The sequence below is a fragment of the Dipodomys merriami genome, unplaced genomic scaffold (assembly GCF_024711535.1).
Source record: "Dipodomys merriami isolate MVZ:Mamm:240054 unplaced genomic scaffold, mDipMer1.0.p SCAF_34, whole genome shotgun sequence".
In the NCBI taxonomy this organism is placed as follows: Eukaryota; Metazoa; Chordata; class Mammalia; order Rodentia; family Heteromyidae; genus Dipodomys; species Dipodomys merriami.
In genome coordinates, this window is record NW_027204937.1 from 8,603,282 (window position 1) to 8,629,808 (window position 26,527).

General features: G+C 39.8%; 1 protein-coding gene across 10 annotated transcripts in view; it reads right to left on the reverse strand.

Moving 5' to 3' along the window:
• The window catches only part of Osbpl9 (oxysterol binding protein like 9), a 127,110-nt gene that overhangs the window by 51,135 nt on the left and 49,448 nt on the right, over window positions 1-26,527 (reverse strand). For 7 of the 10 annotated variants that reach the window (XM_069987247.1, XM_069987245.1, XM_069987249.1 and 4 more), the window contains exon 4: window positions 21,264-21,340. In XM_069987247.1, coding sequence (XP_069843348.1) covers window positions 21,264-21,340 — 77 coding nt within the window. The other 3 variants (XM_069987253.1, XM_069987252.1, XM_069987254.1) reach the window with 2 other exon arrangements.

Consider the following 26,527-nt stretch of genomic DNA (forward strand, 5'->3'; position numbering starts at 1 on the left):
CCAGAACCACCATACTCACTCATAAAAAGTTGGTTTAATGAAACAAACAACAAGAAATGAGACCATGATTTTATATGAAACACTGCTAATTACTAATCTCTGATTTACTTGGATGAACATTTTGAACCATTAATAACCCCTATTTAGTTCAGCCACTTCAGCAGAAGGAAGAACAGGACTCAGAGACAGAGAAGTACTAAAGACTAAGAATCTCATTTATCTTTTTTGTTGTTGTTGTTGGTTGTAGGGCTTGAACTAGGGTCTGGACGCTTGTTCCTGAGCTCTTTTGATCAAGGCTAGAGCTCTATCACTTTGAGCCACAGTGTCATTTCTGGTTTTCTGGTGGTTAACTGGATATGAGAGTATCACAGACTTTTCTGTCCAGCCTGACTTTGAACCAAGATCCTCAGATCTCAGCTTCCTGAATAGCTAGGATTACAGGTATGAGCCACCAGTGCTCAACTCATCTATTTGTTTTGGATCCTAAACATCAGTATTCAACTATCAAATCATTTGGAGTAAAGATTATAATGTCTTGTTTTTTTAAAGTGTCTTGCTATGTAGCCCTTGTTGGGTTTGAGGGGTCTATGAAATTCAGGATGGCACCAAACTTGCAGCCCTCCTATCTCTCCTATCAAGCGTGAGGATTACAGAGATATATGTCACCATGTACTACAAGATGATCACTTTCTAAATGTCCATAAAATTGAGCCTAGTATTAAGCATTTACCACTATACTTTCAAGAAGGTATTTTCCATCAAAGCTAGTTTTCTTACCCAAAATGGCTAGATACCCAAGGTAATGGCAGCTAGGTGCTGGTGGCTCATGCCTATAATCCTAGCTACTGAGGAGGCTGAGCTCTGAGGACCCAGGTTCAAAACCAGGCCGGGGAGGAAAATCCATGAGACTCTTATCTTCAATAAACCACCAGAAAACTGGAAGTGGTGCTGTGGCTCAAGTGGGAGAGTGCTAGTCTTGAGCTGAAGAGCTGAGAGACAGTGCCCAGGCCCCGAGTTCAACCCCCATAACTGACCAAAAAAAAAAAAAAAAAAAAAGGTAATGTCTAGTTTGGTTTTTGTTTTGTTTTGTTTTGTTTTTCGGTGTTAGTAGGTATTGAACTCAGGGCCTTATACTTGCTAGGCAGATACTCTACCACTTGAGCCATGCCTCCTGTCTCTTTGGTTACTTTCACTTGCTTTATATCCAGGCTGGCCAGAGGTTGCTGGGGTTCCTACTTGTGTCTTCCCATGTTGCTAGGGATGGAAGTGTGCTTTACCACACCCAGCCACTGATGGGATATAGTCTCTTGAACTTATTTTTTGCCTAGGCCAACCTCAAATTTTGGGGCCCTTGGTTTCTACTTCTTAAGTAGCGAGGGTAACAGGCTCGAGACACCACATCCTGCTTTTCCCATAGGTCTAAGTGAACAAGTTTAAGACCACAAATTCAAAAATAAATAAGATAAAGGGAATTATTTTTCCAGAGTATTAGGTACTCTCATTTCAGCATCACAGTATAGTAGATAGAGATCCTATTTTAAAAGTGTTTTGGGTTGTTTTGTTTTTGTGCTGGTCCTATGGCTTATATTTAGGACATAGGCATTGACCCTGAGCTTTTTTGGCTCAAGGCTAGTAATCTACCTCTTCAGCTACTGCCCACATCTGGTTTTAGGTGGTAGACTGGAGATAAGAGTCCCTTGGACTTTCTTGTTGGGCTGCCTTTAAATTGTGATCCTCAGATCTTAGCCTCTTGAGTAGCTAGAATTACCGGCATGAGCCACTAGCACCTGGCTTATAGGTGTTTTTTACCCAAATCTTTTGGCCAGTTTTTTTTTAAAAAACTGGAATTCTACTCTAGTCTTCTGACTTCAATTATATAATACTTTTCTAATATTTGAAGAGTTTTTAAGGACATTAACATGTGGCTGGAGATTGGCTGAAGTATGAAGGAATGAAGGAGTGAAGGAGATTGATATAGTGAAAAATGAGTACAAGCTTTAAGACATGATCTAGTTTTAAATCCTTAATCTGTAAATTTTTGGGGGGGAGAGAGGGGAGTCAGTCATGGGGCTTGAACTCTGGGCCTGGATACTGTCCCTCAGCCCTTCAGCTCAAGGCTAGAGCTCTACCACTTGGAACACAGTGCCACTTCTGGCTTTTTCTGCTAATGTGGTGCTGAGGAATCAAACCCAGGGCCTCATGCATGCAGGCAAGCACTCTACCACTGAGCCACCTTCCCAGACCAATCTGTTCATTTTTTTTAATGAATCACTTGTGTGATCTAGCTAAGTCATGTTGTCTGCCTCCATTTTCTCATCAAGACTGGTATCAAAATAAGCTAGTCTAGGTAATATAATGTTAGGCATTTTATTTTCCCTTATAATCTTGGAATTTTAGATAATCTGGACTCATCACTATCACCCCAATCTCTATATAGTCCCTACTCTATAGAAGTCACTCAATCTGATGTATATGAAAGCCTGGTGATGGTGGCTCATGTCTGCAGTTCTAGCTACTCAGGAGTCTAAGACCAAAGAGTTCTATTCCAGCCCAGGCAGGAAAGTCTGTGAGACTCCATTTCCAATGAACCAATATAACATGCAGGCAGAAGGCACGGCTTTATGTCAGCTTAGCAATCAGCAAGAAAGACAAATTAGAGCTCCAGGCCCCAAGTTCAAGTGGTACCACCCTCCCCCTAAATAAAAAGGAGGAACAAATAGATAAAACTATAAACTATGTGAAATTTTTAAGAGATCTATAATCAAGAAAAGCACACCAGCATAAGTGCAACAGAAATAAGATATAGAATTCAAATAAATTAATAGTGATTATCTTATACTAGATACATGCATTTTTAAAAGCTATTTTAATTGCACACTGAAAGTTTAAGTTTTAAAAGTTTATACACACAACTCAAAATCAAACACATGAAAGACAAAAATGCTGTTATTCCTGGGGAGTGGGATTTAAGAGAAAGGGTCATTTGAGACAGAGGCTCTCTTAGTTTTACTTTACATATTCATGTGGTTTAATTTCTTTTGTACGTACTTATTTTATGACGAATTGAAAGATTTATGAAAAAATTTCAGAAACCACAGATTATATTTAAAATATTTGTATATTCAAAGTCATCCACATTCTTTTTAAATTATCTGCAAAATCCCAAAGTATACTGAAAGAATAAATCTGGCAATTCTGAAACTGATCCTATACTGTTATAAGGACCAGAATATAAAACTCTGCACAGCAGGACTTGTTTTGTCTAGTCTTTTGTTTGTAGGAAGTGTTTATCTAAAAATCTGTAAATTAAGGAATGTTTCAGTGTGCCTTCTTGCTGGCACTTGAGAGCTGAGCATCAACAACTATCTGAAGCAGCCCAAGCAAGAAAAATCTGTGAGGCTCTTATCTCCAATTAGCCACCAAAAAGCTGAAAGGTGGGAGGGGGAGGAGGAGGAGTTGGGGACGCGGGGAAGGAAGGGATGGTAGGGAAAAAAACAAAGGAGGAGACAACAATGCTGATAGGAAATGTACTCATTACCTTACTCATGTAACTGTAACCCCTCTGTACAGTATTTTTACAATAAAAAACATATTTTTTAAAAAAGCTGAAAATAGAATTGTGGTTCAAGTGGTTGAGCACAAGCCTTGAATGAAGAAGCTAAGGGGCAATATCCAGACCATAAATTCATAAAGCTCCAGTACTTGAGGTCAAATCCCAGTACTGGCACCAAAAAAATGTAATGAAGTAAAAGTTCTTCAGATTATAAATCAAAGTATTAACAAATATAATCCATTTAGTTATAGAATATTACATGGATGCTAAATTTTTCAAAGGCTATTAAAGATTTTAAGACAAAAAAGAAAAAAAGGAGAGATATTGAAATTTTTCAGTACAATGAACAAGATCAGGCAATGACAACTTGTCTTTCTAAAAACTCATTCTCTCGTGCCAAATCTTATGATGAGCACATTTTTATATATACTAACTATGCTGGCCCTTACAAGTCAGTGTAAACAGTAATTACTTATTTATTGGGCATCTCCTGTGACCATGGCTCTGTGTTAAATACTTTACTGATGCCAAAATGAAGCAGATACTGATCCTGTCCTAAAAGAGTTTCAATTAGAGAAGGTAACGTCTGACTATGACAAATGATTTGAGCATGGTTAAACAAATGTATGAGATTAACAACAGAATAAAAAGTATAAGATTCAAGGGAGAAAGTTATGAGAATAAGAAAGACTTCAGAGAGAAAGTATCTGAGAGTATAAGAACTGGCCGTAATGGGGGTTTGAACTGAGTTCCTCATTATTTCTAGGCAGATGCTCTACCACATAGGTCATGCCTTCAGCCCTTTTCAAAGTAGTTATTTTTTATATCAATAATATCAATTTTAATAGTTACTTCTTAGCATTCTAACTCAAATGATATATAATTCAATATGTTGTATTTTTTATGATCTAGGAAACAACTGGCCTTTGTTAGATTTTGTTTGTTCTTTTTTTAATATATTTTTTATTGTAAAGATACTGTAAAGAGGGGTTACATAGTGTCTTGGTACTGGTTATTTTTGAGACAGAATCTTGTTTTTTCCCTGGGCTGCACAAGATTCCCCAGAGCAGCACTTCCTATTTTCCAGAGCTAACAAAAAGAGCAAGAAATGGAGACATTCCTATTTCATGCATGGGGAGCAGGAACTGTTTCTTTTTCTCCCTATTTTCTGTTATACTAAAGTAAATCCTTGATAAAACAAAAAAGAAAAAAGAAAAGAATCATTTAGGCTCAGTTCCTAGTTATTCTACTTTATTATTGTGTGACCTTGAGAAAATCATTGGCTTCTCTAAGACTCCTCTCTCCAATATCATTTAAGAAAAAGAAAAAAGAAACAAAGGCAGACTGAATTAGAACTTTGGATTCTGTCTAGTTCTAAGCTTCTGTGAAGTTAATACTCACAGGAAAATAACCTTGTTCACTAGGAGAGTAAATACCTTCTGATACTGGGAAAATCCAGAATCCATTTCACTTAAATAAAGACAACTTCAGTCAAGTCCTTAAGCAAATTCTCACCTAGTAAAACCTTCAAAGGAACAGTAATGCAGCACAGGAATGTCGAGAATGCAGAGGAACAATGGAGTAAGCAAAATTAACTTGGCTGAAGTAGCACAGTGTGGAAAAACAAAGTTAGTTATGTATTAAAGAAGCTATGTTCTTAGAGGTACCCCAGAGAAATGAACTCCAGTTTAAAAAGGGCCAGAGTTGCCGGGCGCTGGTGGCTCACGCCTGTAATCCTAGCTACTCAGGAGGCTGAGATCTGAGGATCGCGGTTCAAAGCCAGCCCGGGCAGGAGAGATCGTGAGACTCCTATCTCCAATAAACCACCAGAAAACCGGAAGTGGCGCTGTAGCTCAAGTGGTAGAGCGCTCGCCTTGAGCTGAAGAGCTGAGGGACAGCGCCCAGGTCCGGAGTTCAAGCCCCATGACCGACAAAAAAAAAAAAAAAAAAAAAAAGGGCCAGAGTTGATTCTCATTCACATTCTCTCTTTCTGACACAATCATTGCCCCATCATTCATCCATTCATAACACAAAATATTTATAGAATATCTATTATGGCCCATTTCTCTACCCAGTAACATGCTTTTTCCCCCCTATGGCAGTACAACATAACAATCAATTTGTGCTAGCACTGCTATTACTATTATTTCAATTATATTAGAGATCAAATAGATTTGGAGTGTAGAGTATCTGGAATCTACCTGGTCTTAAATAGCTTCTTCAATAGCAATCAGGGAGTTTAGTGACCTGGGATTTGTTTAACTCAGAGAAAAATGGAAATGGTACAATTGAGTAAAAATGTTTGTCTATTTAGAATGTGTGATATTTTGATCAATTAAAAGGCATTTGTTGACATTTACTTTTTTTTTTTTTTTTTTTTGGGTCCGGTCGTGGGGCCTGAACTCTGGGCCTGGGCGCTGTCCCTCAGCTCTTCAGCTCAAGGCTAGCGCTCTACCACTTGAGCCACAGCGCCACTTCCGGCTTTTTTCTTTTTGCTTATGGTGCTGGGAATTGAACCCAGGGCCTCAGGCATGCAAGACAAGCGCTCTACCACTGAGCCACCTTCCCAGCCCCTGTTGACATTTACTTTTGTGTTTGTGTATATATTGGTATTAGGGCTTCAACTCAGGTCCTCAAACCTAACAGCTGGCACTCTTGCTACTTGAACCATGTTTCCCAGTTATAGCTTGTAGCTGGTTATTTAGATACCTGTCTTGTAGATTTGTCTGAGTCCAAATCTCAGCCTCCTGAGTAGCTAGGATTATAAGCATGAGCCACTGTGCACAACTAAACATTTGGGGAAGAGACATGGGACAGTACAGGAGTTTGAACTCAAGGACTTAGATTTGCTATCAGACACTGCCCCCGGTGCCAGTGGCTCACACCCGTGATCCTGAGGATCTTGGTTTGAAGCTAGTCCCAGCAGGAAAGTTTGTGGGATTCTTATCTCCACAAGACTATCAAAAAAGCAGGATGTGGAGCTGTGGCTCAAGTGGTAGAGCACTAGCCTTGAGCAAAAGAAGTTCAGGGACAGAGCACAAGCCTTGAGTTCAAGCCCCAGACTGATACAAAAACAAAGAAACAAAGCTACTGGAGCTCAGAAAATGGTAAAACAAAGTGTGGTACTCTGGCATGGTGAGTACTTTGAACTGAAAAAGCAGCCTCTTTTTGATCTTCACTAGCCTTTCTCCTGCTCTAATTTCTCTCCTAAGGTAGGCCTAGAGACTAGAAACTAGAGACTAGGCCTAGAAACTAGAGTTCCTTTCCCCAAAGTCAGCCCTAGGCTCAAAGCCAGAAACACTACTCTAACCCCCAGCCCCACATTTCTATATAGGAGCTGCCCATAAAGAAATTACCTGACATACATTGTCTGATAATAAGTCAAACTATTATTTGAAAGAGGTTCAAACCTATTACCCAAGAGGAAGGTCCTGACTCAGTCTACAGGTTCAATGATGAACCTGGGCATAAAAAGAAGACAGTTTTCGCTAGGTCTACACAGTGTATTGTGAAGGCCCTCCTGTCATGTAGAACTTAGATTAAATAACTCTGTTACAATTTTCTCTTTTTGATATCTTGCTATAGGGTGTCAGCTGTGACCCTTATAATGGGATGCATAAGGAAAAGAGTCAGACATTTCATTCTTACATTGCCACATACTGAGATAATGACAAGGGTCCAGGAGATACAAAGATAAGGAAGACCATTTGGTCATTAGGAAATTAAAAACTAATGCAAGAATCACACATGTAAACAAAGCATTCTACAACTTAGCCTAGGCTTTGACGTAGATGTATGAACAGGCATGTAGTAGCACACAAAGAATAAGAGTAACTAGCTCTGTCTGAAGGAAAATAACATAAGAGGAAAGGTTATCAGGCACTGTACCTTAAGAAGAACTTGGACGGAGGGGAGGGGGAGATGGGAAGGGGAAACAAAGGAGGAGGCAATAATGCTTGATAAGAAATGTACTCATTACTTTGCCCATGTAATTGTAACCCCTCTGTATGGTATTTTCACAGTAAAAAATTAAAATTAAAAAAAAAAAAGAACTTGGGAGGCTTACTAAGCACAGGGAAAAGCTGTGGAAGAGAAAGTGCTCTGAGAGGGTATGGCAATAATTTAAATTATAAACACTTCACAGGGGGTATCTTGGGTAAAGCACCTGCAGCTGAGCCCATACACAAGCAAGATAAACTAAGATCAAATTGTGAGGAGACTTGTGGGGCCTGCCAGGCACCAGGATTTTGGCAATAGGGAGTCAAAACAGATTTTTAAACATGGGAGTGACTCAGTCACCTTGGTTTTGACTGGATGGATGGGGGAAATCCAGTGGCAGAGAGTTCGCAAAAGTCTGGGTGAGAGATAAAAGACTTAAAACGTTGTCAAGGAAAATATACCAAATCCAAAAGTTAATACTTGAACAAACAAGAACGTGGTGACTAGACATGGAAAATAAAAAAGATGGAAAAAAGCTTTAAATGATTGCATATATGTAGAAGAACTTCAATTCATTAAAGGATTTACAGGGGGCAGGGGTATAATTGCTTAATAAATGTTTAGCCTCAAAACTTTTTCACTTTTATTAAAAAATATATAAAATACAATTTTCTGCCCAGTGCTGGTGGATTATGCCTGTAATCCTAGCTACTCAGAAGACTGAGATCTGAGGATCAGTTTGAAGTCAGCCCAGACAGGAAAGTCCCTGAGACTCTTATTCCAGCTAACCAACAAAATGTCAGAAGTGGAGCATGATAGAGCTATAACCTTGAGTAAAGAATCTCAGGGACAGTGCCTAGACCCTGAGTTCAAAGCCTCAATACTGCCACCAAAAAAGCCACCAATTTTTTTAAGTCTTTCAGTACATTAAAGTAAACATATAAACTTCTCCTTTACATATGAATCATCACAAGCATCAGTTATCACTCCATAGTATAAAATGTATTGTTATTATTACTACTGCTATCCTGGGGCTTGAACTTAGGGCCTGGACACTGTCCCTGAGCTTCCTTTTGCTCAAGTCTAGCACTATATCACTTGAACCACAGTGCCACTTGCGGCCTTTTCTGTTTATGTGGTACTGAGAAATAGAATCCAGGGCTTCATGCACACTAGTCAAGCACTCTACCACTAAGCCACATTCCCAGCCCCACAGGTTAAGATTTAAATAAGCAATAGAACTCAATATATGCCAGGGGCAATACTGGAATTAGCTTTTTAAAATAGAAGCACGAGTATCAATTACTTTGTCACCAAGCTTTTTTTCAAACAAGAGTTTAAGACACTTACCAGCACTCAGAAGACCAAGACAAGAAGTTACAATATGCAGCCGCCAGTCTGAGCAACATGGCAAACAAAGATTGCTGGTGGCCCATGCCTATAAATAAGGAGGCTGAGATCTAGAGCATCTAAGTTCAAAGCCAGCCCAAACTGAAAACTCTGCAAGACTTCCATCTTCAAAATAACCAGTGAAAAACAGGACCAGAGGCATGGTTCAGTGGTGGAGCACTAGCCCAGCAAGCAAGCTGATCAAGTTAGAAGCTCTGAGTTTCAATCCCAGTACTGGCACAGGGATAAAGAGGAACAGAGAGGGAAGGAAGGAAGGAGGGAGGGAGAGAGGGAGAGAAAGGGGGGGGGGGGAAAGGAAAGAAGGAAGGGAAGGAAGAAAAGCAGGAAAGAAGGATGGAAGGAAGGAGGGAAGGGAGGAAAACAAGGAAGAGGAGGGTATGTGGGGGAAAACATAAAGCTGCTTGACTTTCCAATAAGCAGAACATGGTACTATCACAATGCTGTTTGCTAACCAAACTGTATTTACACTGAACTAAATTCTCTGATAATATTCTAGCCAATTAGGGGCTGGGAAGTGGCACTGTGGCTCAAGTGGTAGAGTGCTAGCCTTGAGCTGAAGAGCTGAGGGACAGCGCCTAGACCCAGAGTTCAGGCCCCATGATCGGACCAAAATTTAAAAAAAAAAAATCCCAATATTCTAGCCAATTAGTTGAATGGTTTGATTACTAAATATAACCTGGTCTTACTAAAAAGGACAAAACCAAAACTTCAGAAATTCCAAAATGGATTTCAAGCCTCTAATTATAGAAGAGCACATCTCAGTCTAAAACGAACTCAGGACATTTTGGAAACAGATCTAGCTTAGTTTGTTATCTTTCCTATTTTTTTTTGGGGGGGGGGATTGAGGCAGTACTGGATTTGAATTCAGGGCTTGCCTTAGACAGTCACTTTACCATTTGAGCTGCACTGCCAGGCCTCGGGCAGGGTTTTGCCCCGAGAAACCTCAGGCTGAGGTCCTCCTACCTAACTCTCCAGCGTAGCTAGAATAACAAGTAGGCTATACCACACGTGGCTTGCTAGTTGAGCTGAGGACTAACTTTTTACCTGAGCTGGCCTGAAATTGAGATTCTTCCTCTCTCTGCCTCCCAGGTAGTTGGAATTACAGATGTGAACCACAATACAGAACTTGTTTCTTTTACACTCTGAGTGTTAAGTGATATATACCTCTTTTGGACTAGAAAGAGACAGTATTTTTCTTTAAGTGGTTTCTTTTTGGTTGCACAAGATAAAAATAAAAAACTTTCCCCAGTAAATTAAGAGTTAACACAAATTATTAAAGGGCTTTATCACTTAGTTCAGCAGTCAATGTCTTGAGAGATAATTCAAAAATAGCTGCATAATTCCCAATATTAAACGCAAAAAAAGCTCTTAAAACTGTAACTACTCTAATAACCTTCCCAGACAGCCCCTTGCAACACATGGAAATAATTGATTTGTTTTTAATTTCCTTGATATAGCTAAAAAGCAAAACCGTTTACACAAGCAAAACCAATTGTTACTTCAAATAAGCAAAGTTTTCTTGTTCAATACTCCTCTTGATCTTTCAAGATAAAAACACTTGTGAAGTATGAATGCCAGCAAAAGGAGAAGAGTGCACGATTAAAAAAATGCTTCCTGGAGCTGGGAAGGTGGCTCAGTGGTAGAGTACTTGCCTTGCATGCATGAGGCCCTGGGTTCGATTCCTCAGCATCACATAAGCAGAAAAAAGCCGGAAGTGGCGCTGTGGCTCAAGTGTAAGAGCGCTGCTAGCCTTGAGCTGAAGAGCTAAGGGACAGCTCCCAGGCCCAGAGTTCAGACCCCACGAGCGGAACCCCCCCCAAAAAAGAAAAAAAATGTTTTCTGGTCTCTTAATTCCAGGCAACTTTCCATAAGTAAGCTATGTTGAGACCCTAAAACCTTCCCTTCAGTTGTTTGAGCCCAATAAACTGAAGTTCCAATATATTTTCAACAGCTACCCAAAAAACATAAATTACACCCTTCCCTCATACACATACTAATAAACAAACTAATAACTATACACAAAAATACTGGGCCAAGCAAAAACACTATCTAAAACAAAACATCATCAAAAGTACTATTTAGCCTGCCAAATGAACAACTGAAAAAAGAAGCCTAACTTTTGTATTTAAAGCCATATAAGGAGTCAGCCTTCTAAAGGAACACCCTGTGCCACAAAAAAATAATTTTTGTAAAAAGGGACTCGACCCCTCCCAGAGGAAGCGAAGACGGCCTACTCACCGCAGAGGGCGGCGGGCAGAGGGCCCACCTGTGCCGGCCCCGCCTGCGCAGCCAGGGGGACCCTGGGGACACAGGGCGGGGAGCTGGCCCCTTTCCCAGATCCTCGGGGTCTACTCACTCTGCCAGCGGCCAGCAAGAAAGCCATTCGCCGAGTCCCCGCCCTCGGTGCCTCTTGGGGAGGGGGCGGGGGCGACTCTCGGGCACCCCCCTTCCCAGCCCTCGGTCTCCCGGTACAGCGCAGTCCGGGCCGGAGGTTCAGCTCGTCCCTGAGACGCCAGGACACCCCGCCCGCTGCCCGACCTGCCGTGGGCCTAATTGGCTGGCCTTGGCGGCTCCCTGCAAAGAGACCCCTGGCGATTGGCCATGGGTCACCTGCTGTCGGGAAGAGCGCGGCTGACGATTGGTGGTGGGACCAGTTTGGGGCTGGGGAGGCAGGAGGGAGCGGTCCGGCGGGAGGGGCGGGCCCAGAGAGGGCTTCCTAGGCGGCGGCCTTCCAGGCCCCGCCCTCCCCACGCCTCTCGGGAGCCTAAGGGGACGCGCCGCCGCAGTCTGGGCAGCCGTCACGAGGGAGCGCCACTTGGCTTCCCGGTTCCAACCGCGTTGGCTCCCATTGGGTGGTGAAAGGAGAAGGGTGCTGTCACCGTCCTTAGGTGCTTCACCTACACGCTCCGACTTCCAGAGGTCGCCATCCTCCAAATTCCGAAGGCTGTAGGGCCTGGGCATTCGCTTCACGGTGGCAGCTGGTAGTTGGCTTCCTTCCGGAAAGTTGTTGTGGTCCCAGGGGTGCAGGGAGGCGGGAGAGGAAGTACTACGGCACAGCAATCAACAGAAGCTTGAGCGCCTGTGTTTTATTTTCTCATCAGTGAGACTTCCTCGGGCCTGCTGTTGTGCCACAGCTCCATACGGAGTGTAGGTGGCTTGTGAAGATTTGTTTAGGAATCCAAATGGCCTAACTGAAAACCACACTTAAAACCTACAGGACCTTGACAGAAAATGCAGCAAAGGCAGAAATACATATATAAAGCTTACTGATCTGGTGTGAAGTCTAATTTTCTGCTGTTACTATTTTTCTTTATTTATACATCTTCCCTCTCCCTTGCATACCCCTTGCACAGTGCAGACTAAACTACATGGTTGTTACTGAATGTTATAGACATGTTCAGTTTCTTTTTTTTTTTTGTAAGTCATTTTAAAATGTCCAACAGATACTGTATTCTTTTCTACCCCTACTCACTATTTCTTAGTCTGGTATTTCTAACAGGTCTCCCTAACTCAGTAAATGAAGCCACTACTATCCACACTAATACAAAACACAGCAGTCCTTAGACACCTTCCCCAGCCCTCATTCAATCCATTCCAAGTTCTGTCATTTTCACCTCTTAAATTATTTCTACTTCTCCCCATATTATAGATCCACCACTCTATTCTAGACCGTGGCCTCTTGCAATAATTTTTTTTTAAATTTTATTGTTGTTGTGGGGGGTGGTGTTGGTGGTGGGAGTGGGGGTGGTGGTGGTCATGGGGCCTGAACTCTGGGCCTGGGCACTGTCCCTCAGCTCTTCAGCTCAAGGCTAGCACTGTACCCCTTGGGCCATAGTATCACTTCTGGCTTTTTCTGCTTATGTGGTGCTAAAGAATGGAACCCAGGGCCTCATGTATACAAGGCAAGCACTCCATCTCTAAGCCACCTTCCCAGCCCTGCAATAATTTCTTTACTCAAGTTTTCCTGAATTCACCCTATGTCCTCCACTACACCTTCAATACAAATGCCTACTTTTAGAGAAGCAAAGAGAATCATACCAACTTACTTATCTGCAGAAGGTAAAGGCAAGAAGAGAGTGAAAGAAAAGTATAAAGAATTTTAAAAATGAAAAGATACCATCCACCTAGAATTTGTTTTTTGTTTTAAAGACAAAAGCCTGCTACATAAGACCAGACTGGCATCAAACTTGTGATCCTTCTGCTTCAGTCTCCCAATGCTGACAGAATATGTGTTTAACACCACATCTGGATCCAATTTAGAACTCTGTACTCTTCAAAATTCTCCTTACAAAGTGAATAGCCAAACCCGGTACTGGTGGCTCAAGCCTGTAAATCCTAGCTAGTCAAGGAGGATGAGATCTGAGGATTTCAATTTCAAGCCAGACTGGGTAGGAATGCCCACAAGACTCTTATCTCCAATTAACAACCAAAAAAGCTACAAGTGGAGCTGTAGCTCAAGTAATAGAGTACTATAGCCTTGAGTTCAAAACTGGGGGGAGGGTAAGCTATCAAGACATGTAAAGACATGGACAAATGCTAAGTGAAAGAGCCTACCTGAAAAGACATTCCAAGTGCTACATATGACATTGTGGGGAAAAAAAACAAATGAACATGGAGCCCATAAAAAGTTCGATAGTTATAGGAACTGGCAGGTAGTTAAAATGCCTGTTGAAAAGAATGAAATGCCAGGTTTTGTTTATTTGCTGGAAAAGAAGCTGAAACTAGCTAGTCTGGAAAAAGAAACAACAGGAAAAATTGAGGTATAAAAGACTTTTTTTTCCTGTATGAGCCTATAGTGCTGTTAAAATCTTGAAATTAGACTTGATAGACACTATTACCCAACTTTTTGTAGGTAATATCCTAGATTGGTCACTTAACTTCATTCTGAAATAATCTGTAGATTTCACTAAGAAAAACAAACTTGAGTTGCCAGATTTAATTTTAAAAAAATGTCTAGCACCTTGCCATGAGTTTTTTGCATTATCTAAATTGACTCTCCATCTTAAAGGTTCTGCCTTCTATGCACTATAAATTTATATATCACAACCAGGAAGTCAATGGATGAGAAATATGTTTATTCTAGAGAAAAGTACAGGAAAAACTATTACTTGTACTTTCATATACTTCTCCACAGTTTAACTGTTTTTGGTTTTTTGGGTTTTTTTTTTTTTGTTCTTTTGCAGGTCTTAAGGCTTCAACTTTGGGCCTGAGCACTGTCCCTGAGCAGATTTTGCTCAAGGCTAGCACTCTACCACTTGAGCCACAGCAACACTTCCAGCTTTTTGTGTGATTTAATTGGAAATAAGAGTCTCTAGATTTTCCTGCCATGGCTGGCTTCTCAGCCTCCAGAGTAGCTAGAATTACAGGCTAGAGCCACCAGCACCTGGTAGTTTAACCTTTTTTTAAAAGCATGTGTTGTATCATTGCTTTATTAGAGAGAGAGAGAGAGAGAGAGAGAGAGAGAGAGAGAGAGAGAGAGTGTGTGTGTGTGTGTGTGTGTGTGTGTGTGTGTGTGTGTGTGTGTGTGTTTAACCAGTCCTGGGTCTTGAACTCAGGGCCTGGGTGCTGTCCCTGAGCCTCTTTGTGCTCAAGGTTAGCACTCTACCACTTGAGCCACAAGGCCACTTCTGGATTTATTGGAGATAAGAGTCTCTTGGACTTTTCTGCCTGGCCTGGCTTTGAGCCATGATCCTAAGATCTCAACATCCTAAGTAGCTAGGATTACAGGTGCCCAGCTATTATCGTTTTTTTGTTTGTTTTTTTGCCAGTCCTAGGACTTGAACTTAGAGCCTGGATACTGTCCCTGAGCCTTTTGTGCTCTACATTTAAGCCACAGGGCCACTTTCAGCTTTTTCTGTTTATGTGGTACTGAGGAATTGAACCTGGGCTTCATGCATGCTAGGCAAGCACTCTGCCACTGAGTCACATTCCCAGCCCTAATATAGTTTTTAGAATTCAATTTTTATTGTACTTTTCCCTTTTCTTCTTCTTCTTCTTTTTTTTTTTTTGTCGGTCGTGGGGCTTGAACTCTGGGCCTGGGTGCTGTCCCTCAGCTCTTCAGCTCAAGGCGAGCACTCTACCACTTGAGCTACAGCGCCACTTCCGGTTTTATGGTGGTTTACTGGAGATAGGAGTCTCACGGTCTCTCCTGTCCGGGCTGGCTTTGAACCGAGATCCTCAGATCTCAGCCTCCTGAGTAGCTAGGATTACAGGCGTGAGCCACCAGCGCCCGGCTTCCCTTTTCTTTATACCGGATTGATGTCCATAAAGGCAAGGACTATACCTTATCCATTGTTTTATCCTTTATTGGTAGAATGTATGGAAACACAGTAAGCGCTCAATAAATATTTACCAAACCAGTAACTTTTCTGTATTCCCTATATATTCTCATTCACTTCTTAATATTTTTAACCTTGCTTATATAAAGTCAGAAAAATACAACTGGGCACAGGTGGCTCACACCTGTAATACTAGCTCAGGAGGCTAAGATCTAAGGATCGCAGTTCAAAGCCAGCCCGGGCAGGAAAGCCCATGAGATTCTTATCTCCAATTAGCCACCAAAAAATCAGAAGTGGCAATGTGGCTCAAAGTGGGAGAGCACTAGCCTTGAGCTGAAGAGTTTAGGGACAGTGCTCAGGCCCTGAGACCAAGCCCTATGACAGACCAAAAAAAAAAAAAAAAAAAAGAAAAGAAAGATACATTATAAGAAAAGAAAAATACATTATAAGAAAAATACATTATAAGATTTGCAGAAAAACACATGGATAAAATAAATTCATAACAGTTAAAAGGAATAAATTCTACCTATTGATAAAATGGAACCATCTGTCCTTTGTTGTTTCCCAAGAGGTCAAAATAGACAAACCATGATTGGTGTGTGTTGTGGCTCACACATGTAATCTCAGTTACTTAGAAGGCAGAGAGAGATTGGGAGAATTGCAGTTCAAAACCAGCCTGGAGAAAATTTTAGTGGAATCCTATCTCAACAAATGAATTGGGCAGGTGATATACACCTTCCACTACATGGGAGACATGAGTAGGAGAATTAAAAGTCAGGCTAGTCCAGTCCAGGCAAGAAACATGAGACCCTACCCAATAAAAACTAAATTAAAATGGGATAAGAGAATAAATAAGGGACTAAAATAAAGCTCAAGTAGCATCTGCCTAGCCCAAGTAGCTCAGTGCAATAAAATTCATGAGAAAAAATGAACCTAGAAAATCCTGGATTCCAGTTTAGGAGCTAGAAATTCCCTTGCCCTCAGAAACAGCACCAACTCTGGCAACAGTCCTCAGAGAATCTTCCTCTGATACAGGAAACCAAGGTGACTTCCCCATACCATTTTACCTGGGGAAGAGATGGCACAACTATATTACAATCGTTTCCTTTGGGAAAGAAAGGACTAAATGGAGAAAAGCAAAACATGCCTACTTTACGCATGTCACAAATGAGGCCAAGGGAAACAACGTATCTGTAGTAAACAGATATTAACATAATGAGAAAATAAAATGTATAGTCAAAAGATTTCTGTGAATATCCATTATCCACCCAGTTAGACACATATGCTACCATAGTTAGCAGGGGATAAAAGAAAGGCACCTCAATACTATTAAAAGACTGGTTTTTCTGCTACTCTCCATATATACCTTAAACACTAAATATTTTCATCTATAATATGCTTCTCACAGATATTTAATTATCATACTTGAGTACTTTCTTTTGTAAAATGATTTCATAATGGTTCTGTTGTTTTTCTAGCCTTTATAATGGTTACAAATCTACCTTATCTTCTCTGTGTAAGGCTGCTTTGCCACAGACTCAAAAGTATTTCCAGGGAGCTCAAATCAGCCCTCCCTGTTTTCCCTCAGCCACATTCTTACGCAATTTATCTCATTTTAAAGTTTGACATCAATGCCACATAGAGTTTATAAAATCAGGAGAGAGGGGAGATAAGGAAGAATGACAGAGGGAATGAGTCTGCTCAAAGTACATTGTATGCATATATGGATATGTCAAAATGAAACCCCCTTTGGATGACTAATTAATACTAAAAAAAGGTGGGGAAAATTAAAAAATTATGACAATAGCAATAAAATTCTTTTGATAGCTGGTATAGTCTATAGTAGTTTACAAAAAAAAACTACTGAGAACAATTAAAGCAGCATTTTTTTTGTTTAAAGCATCATTTCCTGACACTAAATCATAGATGACCTTATATAGAAATGTTTTAATAGCAATTCATTGATAACACAGACTAAAAAACTTAAAGGTCTCTATTCAAAAGTGATATATGAAATTTCAAACTGGGATCAAAAAATATCTCTACAGCCGGGCGCTGGTGGCTCACGCCTGTAATCCTAGCTACTCAGGAGGCTGAGATCTGAGGATCGAGGTTCAAAGCCAGCCCGGGCAGGAGAGACCATGAGACTCCTATCTCCAATAAATCACCAGAAAACCGGAAGTGGCGCTGTAGCTCAAGTGGTAGAGCGCTCGCCTTGAGCTGAAAAGCTGAGGGACAGCACCCAGGCCCAGAGTTCAAGCCCCACGACCGACAAAAAAAAAAAAAAAAAAAAAAAAAAAATATATATATATATATATATATATATATATATATATATATATATATATCTACAACAATCTTCTATGTTTTCATTTCTGCTAACCTCCAAAAATGAGCATAACCACACATTGAATCAGTTTAGTAACAACCCTAAACACCCAGGGCTTCCAAGTTATGCCATTGTCTATGCTACTATTTATAATCAACTTGGTGCCATGTATTATTATTATTACTTAATCACAGGAAAGCCTTGACCACCTAGATGACTATCTATAGCATACAACATGTACTGTATAAATGAAACTTTCCTAGTAGTTAGAAGAAAAAAAAGTGATATGGTGACTGTCTTCATATTCTACACCATAATATATGCATATCAAACTTACAAAGAATCTATACCCAAATAATCAGTGCCATGTTCACATTCTAAGTAGTAACTTCCTTTTAGAAAAGCAGTATCTTTAATTAATCTTTACTCAGACCTTATTGGCTTCGTGATATACTTTGTTTTGAACTTGAAATTTTCATTTAAATGTATTGTTTGATTTGTCTGTTGTTTTTTTCAACAAGGTCTTGCAAGGTAGCCCAGGCTTGCCTTGAACTCATTATCTTCTTGCCTCAGCCAAGTATTGGCATCATAAGCATGCACCATCATATGTCTGACTTGGAGGTAGTTTGGTACGCGTTTAAATCTAATAAATTTACATTTGCCTTTGTATCTATCCACATTAAATAAAATTTTATGATATAATACTTTACCCACATACCAGAATTTAGAGCCTGTAAGGTTTTTTTCTAAAATAGGCTCAAATATATTCAAGTTTATAAAACTGATTTTATACTTTATTGTTTAAGGTCTAACTAAAATTCTACCTCATGCAACATACAATACTATGAAACCTACAGGATGAGACATTCTGAATCTTCTTTCAGCAATTAACCCCTTGCTTGTCAAACTCAGCATTTCATTTGTAAAGTATACTAGGTAAATAAATTAGTATCATGAAAAATCTACTGAAGACTTCTTGCAAACCAAGAAGAGGGGATTGAGAGGCTCAGTAGCCCCTCTGGCTACCCTTTAAGGAGCTTTCTAACTAATCTAGCTGGTTATTAATAGTGTGTGTATGTGTATGTGTGTATGCATGTATGTGTATGTGTGTGTGTGTGAAGCTAACATATAAGTTTAGAATGACTGTAGGAAACTCAACTTCCATAGTAGTGACAAGGACAAATTTGTAATTGTCTTTTTTCTATCTTCAAACTACCCTAGTTACAATTTGCTAATAATGACAGAGAAGCAGGGACAATAGGGGAAAAAGGAAGAATAGAAGAAAAGGTAGAGGGCTGGGAAGGTGGCTCAGTGGTAGAGCGCTTGCCTTGCATGCTCGAGGCCCTGGGATCGATTACTCAGCACCACATAAGCAAAAAGAAAAAAGCTGGAAGTGGCGCTGTGGCTCAAGTGGTAGAGCGCTAGCCTTGAGCTGAAGAGCTGAGGGACAGCGCCCAGGCCCAGAGTTCAGGCCCCACGACCGGAAAAAAAAAAAAAAAAAAAGAAGAAGAAAAGGTAGAAGAAATGGTCTAGATAGAATTACAATTAATCAGAATAAAAGGAAGGGAACTAATATTTGTGAGGTACCTTCTATGTACAAGTCATTCTATACTAGATATTATATAGCCCTAACACAATTACTCTGTTGAGACTTACACCTATTTTTTCACAGATGAAAAATCTGAGTTTAAAAAATATTAAATATTACCCTAGATTATACAGCTAGTAAGAGCTAAATAGGTGGGAGTTGTATATATTTTAAAAGATAAGAATATTGTAAAAACTTAATGAATTGTGTAATGATTATGGCAATCAAAAGAAACAGACTGACCTTTGAACTTGGGGTCAGAAGAAGAGGACCTTTCTACTACAGAGGTCACTTCTAAACTAGACTTTGAAGAAAAGGGCAAAGGACAATTCAGAAACAGAAACCACATTTGTATAGATTTCCATAGGTGTCCAATGGCAGGAATGCATATATGAGCAGACTGAAAGTTGATCATAGAGAAACTTAAATGTTAATCTAACCAACTGTGGGGAAATATCATCAACCACATTCAGTTATCTTCTAATTAAATCTCAAATTGGATAAAATGATGCTGCATTATTTATAAAACTACCTGTAGAATACATAAAAGTTTTTTGTTTGTTTGTTTGTTTTTTGGTCCGATCCTGGAGCCTGAACTCTGGGCCTGGGCGCTGTCCCTCAGCTCTTCAGCTCAAGGCTAGTGCTCTACCACTTGAGCCACAGCACCACTTCCGGTTTTTTTCTTTTTTGCTTATGTGGTGCTGAGGAATCGAACCCAGGGCCTCATGCATGCAAGGCAAGCGCTCTACCACTGAGCCACCTTCCCAGCCCACATAAAAGTTTTTTTATGTTATTGTCAAGGTTTTGTACAGTGGAGTTACAGTTATGTAAGTAAGGTAGTAGTTACATTTCTTGTCTAAGTATTACCCCTTCCCTAATTTTTCTCCCTCTTTTCCTCCCTTCCAATCTCCCCCCAGATAAAAGTGTTTTTAAAAGTATAGTTCAGAAGCCAGGCACCGGTGGCTCCCACCTATCATCCTAGCTACTCAGGAGGCTAAGAGTTGAAGATTGCAGTTGGAAGCCAGCCTAGGCAAGAGTCTCCATGGGACTCTTGTCTCCAACACCCTACTCAAGTGGTAGAGCATTTGCCTTGAGCAAAAGAAGCTCAAGGAGAGTCCCCAGGCCCCAAGACCAGCCAAAAAAAAAAAAAAAAGCATAATTCAGGTAACATACAGGTCTCCAACTTTTGACTCCCTATTAATTATCTATATCCCATTAATAATCACATGCTCCAATGATGTTTTTAAGCCTCTATTTGGACACTTTCAAATGTGGAGCACTCATTATCTAGTAGAACTCTATATTATCTTTCCTAATAAGGCCAATTCTTGCTGCAGGGAAAAGGCAAGTAGAGAAAATGAGTTTCATATCTATGATTTAATCCTTTAAATTAAAATGAAACAAAATCTTCTATAGTCACAAACATATGCTCTTTCATTGGAAAAATAGCACAAACAAGTATTTTCTGTATGATAAAAGAAATATCTATTGCTTTTGTGACCCAGTATCCTTTTCCTTAGTCTACTTTTGCTGGATGTGAGGTGGGGATAAGTCTTCTATGCTGTTGCCTAAAGCCAATAACACCCTAGTTCCAGGGTGAAACACAAGACTATAAAATTGTGATTCATTAAGACTGGATATGGGACTTACACAAAAGTGACAGGCCCAGTAACTGATAATTACATTGAGAAGAACAGTCTCTGATAGACTCAGTTCTTGAAATTGCTATAATCAACTTACCATCACAAAGAAAAAAGCCTATCTGAAACCATCTCAAAAGAAATGGAACCTAGAAACAGACATGGGGAGATCAGAGATCAGAAATGCCTACTTCAAATCACACGTCACCTTAGTGAGTTTTTGTTTTCTTTGAACCATTTGCTTTAGCACAAGCATTTCACTTTCAACACTCCAGAATACTGTCGCTTTTAGAAAAAAATTAGTATTTTACTCAGGAAGAAATAAATGTCCAACTTTATTAACACTGAAAGAAAAGAATAAGCAACTCAGAAAGAAAAAGTTCTCATTAGACTATGTCACAGTTAAAAAAGAAAAATAACCAAATATAATCCCCTAAAAAACAACTTTTTACAAAGAAAAAATAATCAAATATAATCCCCTAAAAAACAATTTAAGGAAATATCCAAAAACCATATAGACTCTTACTTGAAGCTGAAGAGTGTGCCGAAGAATTGTTTCTTCTAATGCATGAATCCACTTCTCTCGTTCATCAGCATCACGAGCTAGAATAAAAGATTGGAGATATTCAATTTTGTCATTTCTTTAATAGGTTCCACTTTGATCTGCCTTATTGTATTGCTAAGCATCTAATATCTAATAGGTCTAATAGCTAAGTACAAACACAATATACTTGCTTCTAATGGAATAATTACACTTAGTAAGTCCATTACATAGCTCTGCGCAAACTGCCACTGAAAACTAGCAAAGCTGGATTAATTATTTTTAAAAAATGGTTCTGTCAACTGATTCACAGATTTTAAAACATGATATATATATATTGTACATATATAAAGAATACTATTCAGCCATGAAAAATAAAATCTTATTGTTGACAACAACATGGACTGAACTGGAAATCGTATGTTAAATGAAAGGCAAAGAAAGACAAATACTACATGATCTTGTTCATATGAAGAATCTAGAACTTGCTCTTACAGAAGTTGAAAGTAAGCTGAAGGTGTGGCTCAAGTGGTAGAATGCCTACCAAGTAAGAGCAAGGTACTCAGTTCAAACCAAAAAAAAAAAAAAATCAAAAAGCTGAGAGCAAAATGTGAGTTGACAGTAGGGAGGAGGGAGAGCTGGTATCTGGAACCCAGGATAGAAGCAAGAAGTGATCACCATTTGGTGACCACTGACTGATAGCAGTAACTACTAACTGATTTTTTATTTTTTTATTTTCTACTTTTTTTTTTTTTTTTTGCCAGTCCTAGGGCTTGAAGTCAGGGCCTGGGCACTGTCCCTGAGCTTCTTTTGCTCAAGCCTAGCATTCTATCACTTGAACCACAGCACCACTTCTGGCTTTTTCTGTTTATGTGGTACTGAGAAATTGAACCCAGGGCTTTATGCAAGCTAGCAACCACTCTACCACTAAGCCACATTGCCAGCCTCTGATTTTTCAAAACCTGGAAGGGTTTTTTTTGTTGTTTTTTAAAGTTTTATTATAAAGCAATAATCAATGTTTTAATATGTTCCAACTGGAGATATGTCTTAAATGGTGGAAAGTCAATCAGCCATGAGCAACAAATGAGCCAGCACTGGTGACTCAAACCTAGCTACTGAGGAGGTTGAGATCTGAGGATTGCAGTTCAAAGCCAGCCTAAAGTAAAAAACCAGACGTGGGGGGCTGGTAAGGTGGCTCAGTGGTAGAGCGCTTGCCTTGCATGCCTGAGGCCCTGGGTTCAATTCCTTAGCACCACATAAGCAAAAAGAAAAAAGCCGGAAGTGGTGCTGTGGCTCAAGTGGTAGAGCACTAGCCTTGAGCTGAAGAGTTAAGGGGACAGCGCCCAGGCCGAGTTCAGGCCCCACGACTGGACCCCCCCCCCACACACACACAAATATGCACTCAGACCCTGAGTTCAAGTCCCAGTAATAGTACAAAAAACATAAACAACACATAAAAACCCATCATGGTAAGCCCATAGGTACAAAGCTATGTTTTTACATAGCAGTTAAAAAATAAAATAAAATAAAAACTGGTTGAAAGCATTGGAAATCAACAAGGTAGTAAAGAATTACCAGGCCTGGTATTTAGAGCCACTCTTCAGTATTTAGAGATATTATAAATTTTGAGAGAAGAGTTCTAGATTGGACAAAGTACTTTAAGCTCTGTCAGTGTGGAGGCAGTTAGTACATATATAAGAGGTCTACTTTTTGCTCAAATTTGCTAATGAACCTAACTGCTCTAAAAAATAAAAGTCTTTAAAAAAAGTCTTTCAAGCCAAAATTTAAAGACCACATTCTACTATAACAAAAGACTAAATATAAGCCATGTTTTAATGATAACCCCCCCTTACCCCTCTGCCAATCCCAAAGTTGCTTCACTTTGAGATAAAGGATAAACCAGAATTTTATGATTTCAGTTCCTAAAAGATTAATAAAGGGTCACTGTTTTTGTTTTTGTTGGTCTTTTCTTTTTTGGTACTGGGGATCGAACTCAGGATGTTGCACTTGCTAGGCAAGCATTTTGCCACTGAGCTACACCCTAGCCCCTAAGGTCAGTCGGGGGTTTGAACTCTGGGCTTGGGTGCTGACCCTGCGCTCTTCAGCTCAAGGCGAGCACTCTACTGCTTGAACCACAGCACCACTTCTGGTTTTCTAGTGGTTTATTGGAGATAAAATAGGGATACAGGTGGACCCATTGCAACAATGAGATGTACAAGTCGTTATGTCGAAAAACGAACTTTACAACTTTGGTGGGGGGGGGATTGGGAGGGGGGTGGAGGGGGGATGGGAAGGAATGGGAAGGGGAAACAAAGGAGACGGCAACAATGCTTGATAAGAAATGTACTCATTATCTTGCCCATGTAATTGTAACCCCTCTGTATGGTATTTTCACAATAAAAAAAATAAAAAAATAAAAAAAAAGAGTCTCATGGACTTTCCTGCCCAGGCTAGCTTTGAACCATGATCCTCAGATCTCAGCCTCCTGAGTAAATAGGATTACAGGTGTGAGCCACCGGGGCCAGGCTCATGGGTCACTATTCTTTAATTTTGAACTTCATGGAAAAAAATCAGGTCCTTAAGACTAAAAGGTATAAAAAATGTTAGGTAGGAATAGGATGGTTTTAAAGACACTAATAAAGAATGTGAACAGAGACCAGAAAAAGGGAAAGATGGAAGTTAAAAGGACTATAGGAAATTTGAAGGTAAGAAGTTGAAAAATCTAATTGACTTAGGTAAAGAATAGGGAAAGGATAGAATAAAATAGACATGTTGACTTATCAGGGAATAGAAGGAATGTAGTTACAGAGGAGAAGAAAGCATCTAGCTTGGTTGAGGAAATACAGGCACTGTTCCACAACATAGAGAATATAGAAGAAAAGTTGGATATAATGGCATAAACATGTAATCCCAGAGTTAGAAGCAAAAGAATCATAAGTTCAAGGTTGGCCTGTTCTACATAGGGAATTCCAAATCAGGCTAAACTGCATTATGAGATCCTTTCTCTAAAACAGACATACCAATGGAGGAGAACAAACAGGAAGTAGCAGGCTGCCAAAAGATTTTGGAACTGAAAAATCTCAAATTCAATTAATCCTGAAATTTGGTAAACCTGACATGTTCAAGAATCTCACCATCCAAAGTTTATCTGAAATTATTAACAAGGATGCTCAATTACATGTTACTAGGCTGGAGGTGGCTCAATTGGTAGAGTGCCATCTGTGAGCAAAAAAGCAAGCAAGAATGCAAGGCCCTAAATTCAAACTGCATACCAATACACAAACTAAAATAAATTGGAGGCTAGGAATGTGGCTCAGTGGTAGAGTGTTTGCCTAGCATGCACAAAGCCCTGGGTTCCATTCTTCAGTACCACATAAACAGAAAAAGCCGGAAGCCGGAAGTGGTGCTGCGGGCAGACACACACACAAGCACACACAAGCACACACAAGCACACACACACACACACACACACACACACACACACACACACACACACACACACACACACACACACACACACACACACACACACACACACACACACACACACACACCTAAAATTAATTGAAATAAAGTATAAAATTAATTATAATTTAAATATTCTCTTCTCAGGAAAAAAAAAAAAACAGAATACATCTTTAATGTAGTCTAGAAAAGAAAAGGGAGAGAGCAGGATGGAAAAGGTAATTTTGGGACGTTAAAGCCAAGTCTCTGTTCATGAGGGTAAATACAGAACTTCCAAAGTACTTTCTACTGGTAATCTAGGGTAAAGTTTGTTCAGAAAGGAGAACAATCACTCAACTTGAGATGATGAAAACTTAATGCCAAAACTAGGCAAATAAGATACAAATAAGATACATAAGTTAGATGCTGGTAGCCTACGTTTGTAAGCTTAGCTACTCAGGATGCTGAGATCTAAGGACCATGGTTCAAAAGCCAGATTGAGGAGGAAAAGTCTGTGTGACACTTATCTTCAGTTAACCATCAAAAAGCCAGAAGTGGAACTATGGCTAAAGTGGTAGAGCATTAGCATTGAGAGAAAAAAATAAAATAAGCCGGGTGCTGGTAGCTCACATCTGTAATCCTAGCTACTCAGGAGGCTGAGATCTGAGGATAGTGGTTCAAAGCCAGCCCGGGCAGGAAAGTCCATGAGACTCTTATCTCCAATAAACCACTAGAAAACCGGAAGTGGCGCTGAGGCTCAAGTGGTAGAATGCTCACCTTGAGCTGAAGAGCACAGGGACAGCGCCCAAACCCAGAGTTCAAGCCCCACGACCAACCAAAAATAAATAAATAAAATAAAATAAAATGATCAGGGATAATGCCCATGCACACATACACGCATACACACAGATTATATATTTAAAAGAGAGAATTTGCTATTATTTTGTCCACTTCCGATGTAAACAGGGCCAAAACAAAGTAACAGAACTAGACCAATAAGAAATTGTAAATGAGGGCTGGGAAGGTGGCTCAGTGGTAGAGCGCTTGCCTTGCATGCCTGAGGCCCTGGGTTCGATTCCTCAGCACCACATAAAGAAAAAAGCTGGAAGTGGTGCTGTGGCTCAAGTGGTAGAGCGCTAGCCTTGAGCTGAAGAGCTGAGGGACAGCGCCCAGGCCCAGAGTTCAGGCCCCACGACCGGACCCAAAAAAAAGAAAGAAATTATAAATGATTATGTTATTGTAAATAAAATGCTTAAAGGCATTTCGGAAAATATATAATGGTTCCACATGAACTTGGGAGTAAAAAGGCCTTAATACATTAAAACTATGTAAATATTTCTTCAGCATATGAACTAGAATGAAGGTATTTGTGTATTATCATTTAAAATATTAATAGTAAATCACTTTTCTGAAGACTACAGTCTGCCTCTCCAAGGAACTGGGTCTCTCCAAGAACTGTGCTAAGGACAGAGAGGTAACAGTAAGATACTTCCTTCCTTCTCTATATTTAGCTGTAAGTGATTAACATAATATCTTTGCCTTTCTTTTAGAAAGCATATACTTTTAGATAAAGACTGCAATATAAGCAGTATATTTCACAAAATTAAATCCTGTCATGTAAAACACAACAAATGTTACTAATGTTATAAAATTTATTATAATATTTATTACTTATAATTTACACCAAATCACTATGCTTAAACCAATGCTGGTGAGCTGGTGTTCTACATTTCTTTTTCTTTTCTTTTCTTTTTTGGCCAGTCTTGGGACTTGAACTGGCCTGGGTACTGTCCCTGAGCTTCTTT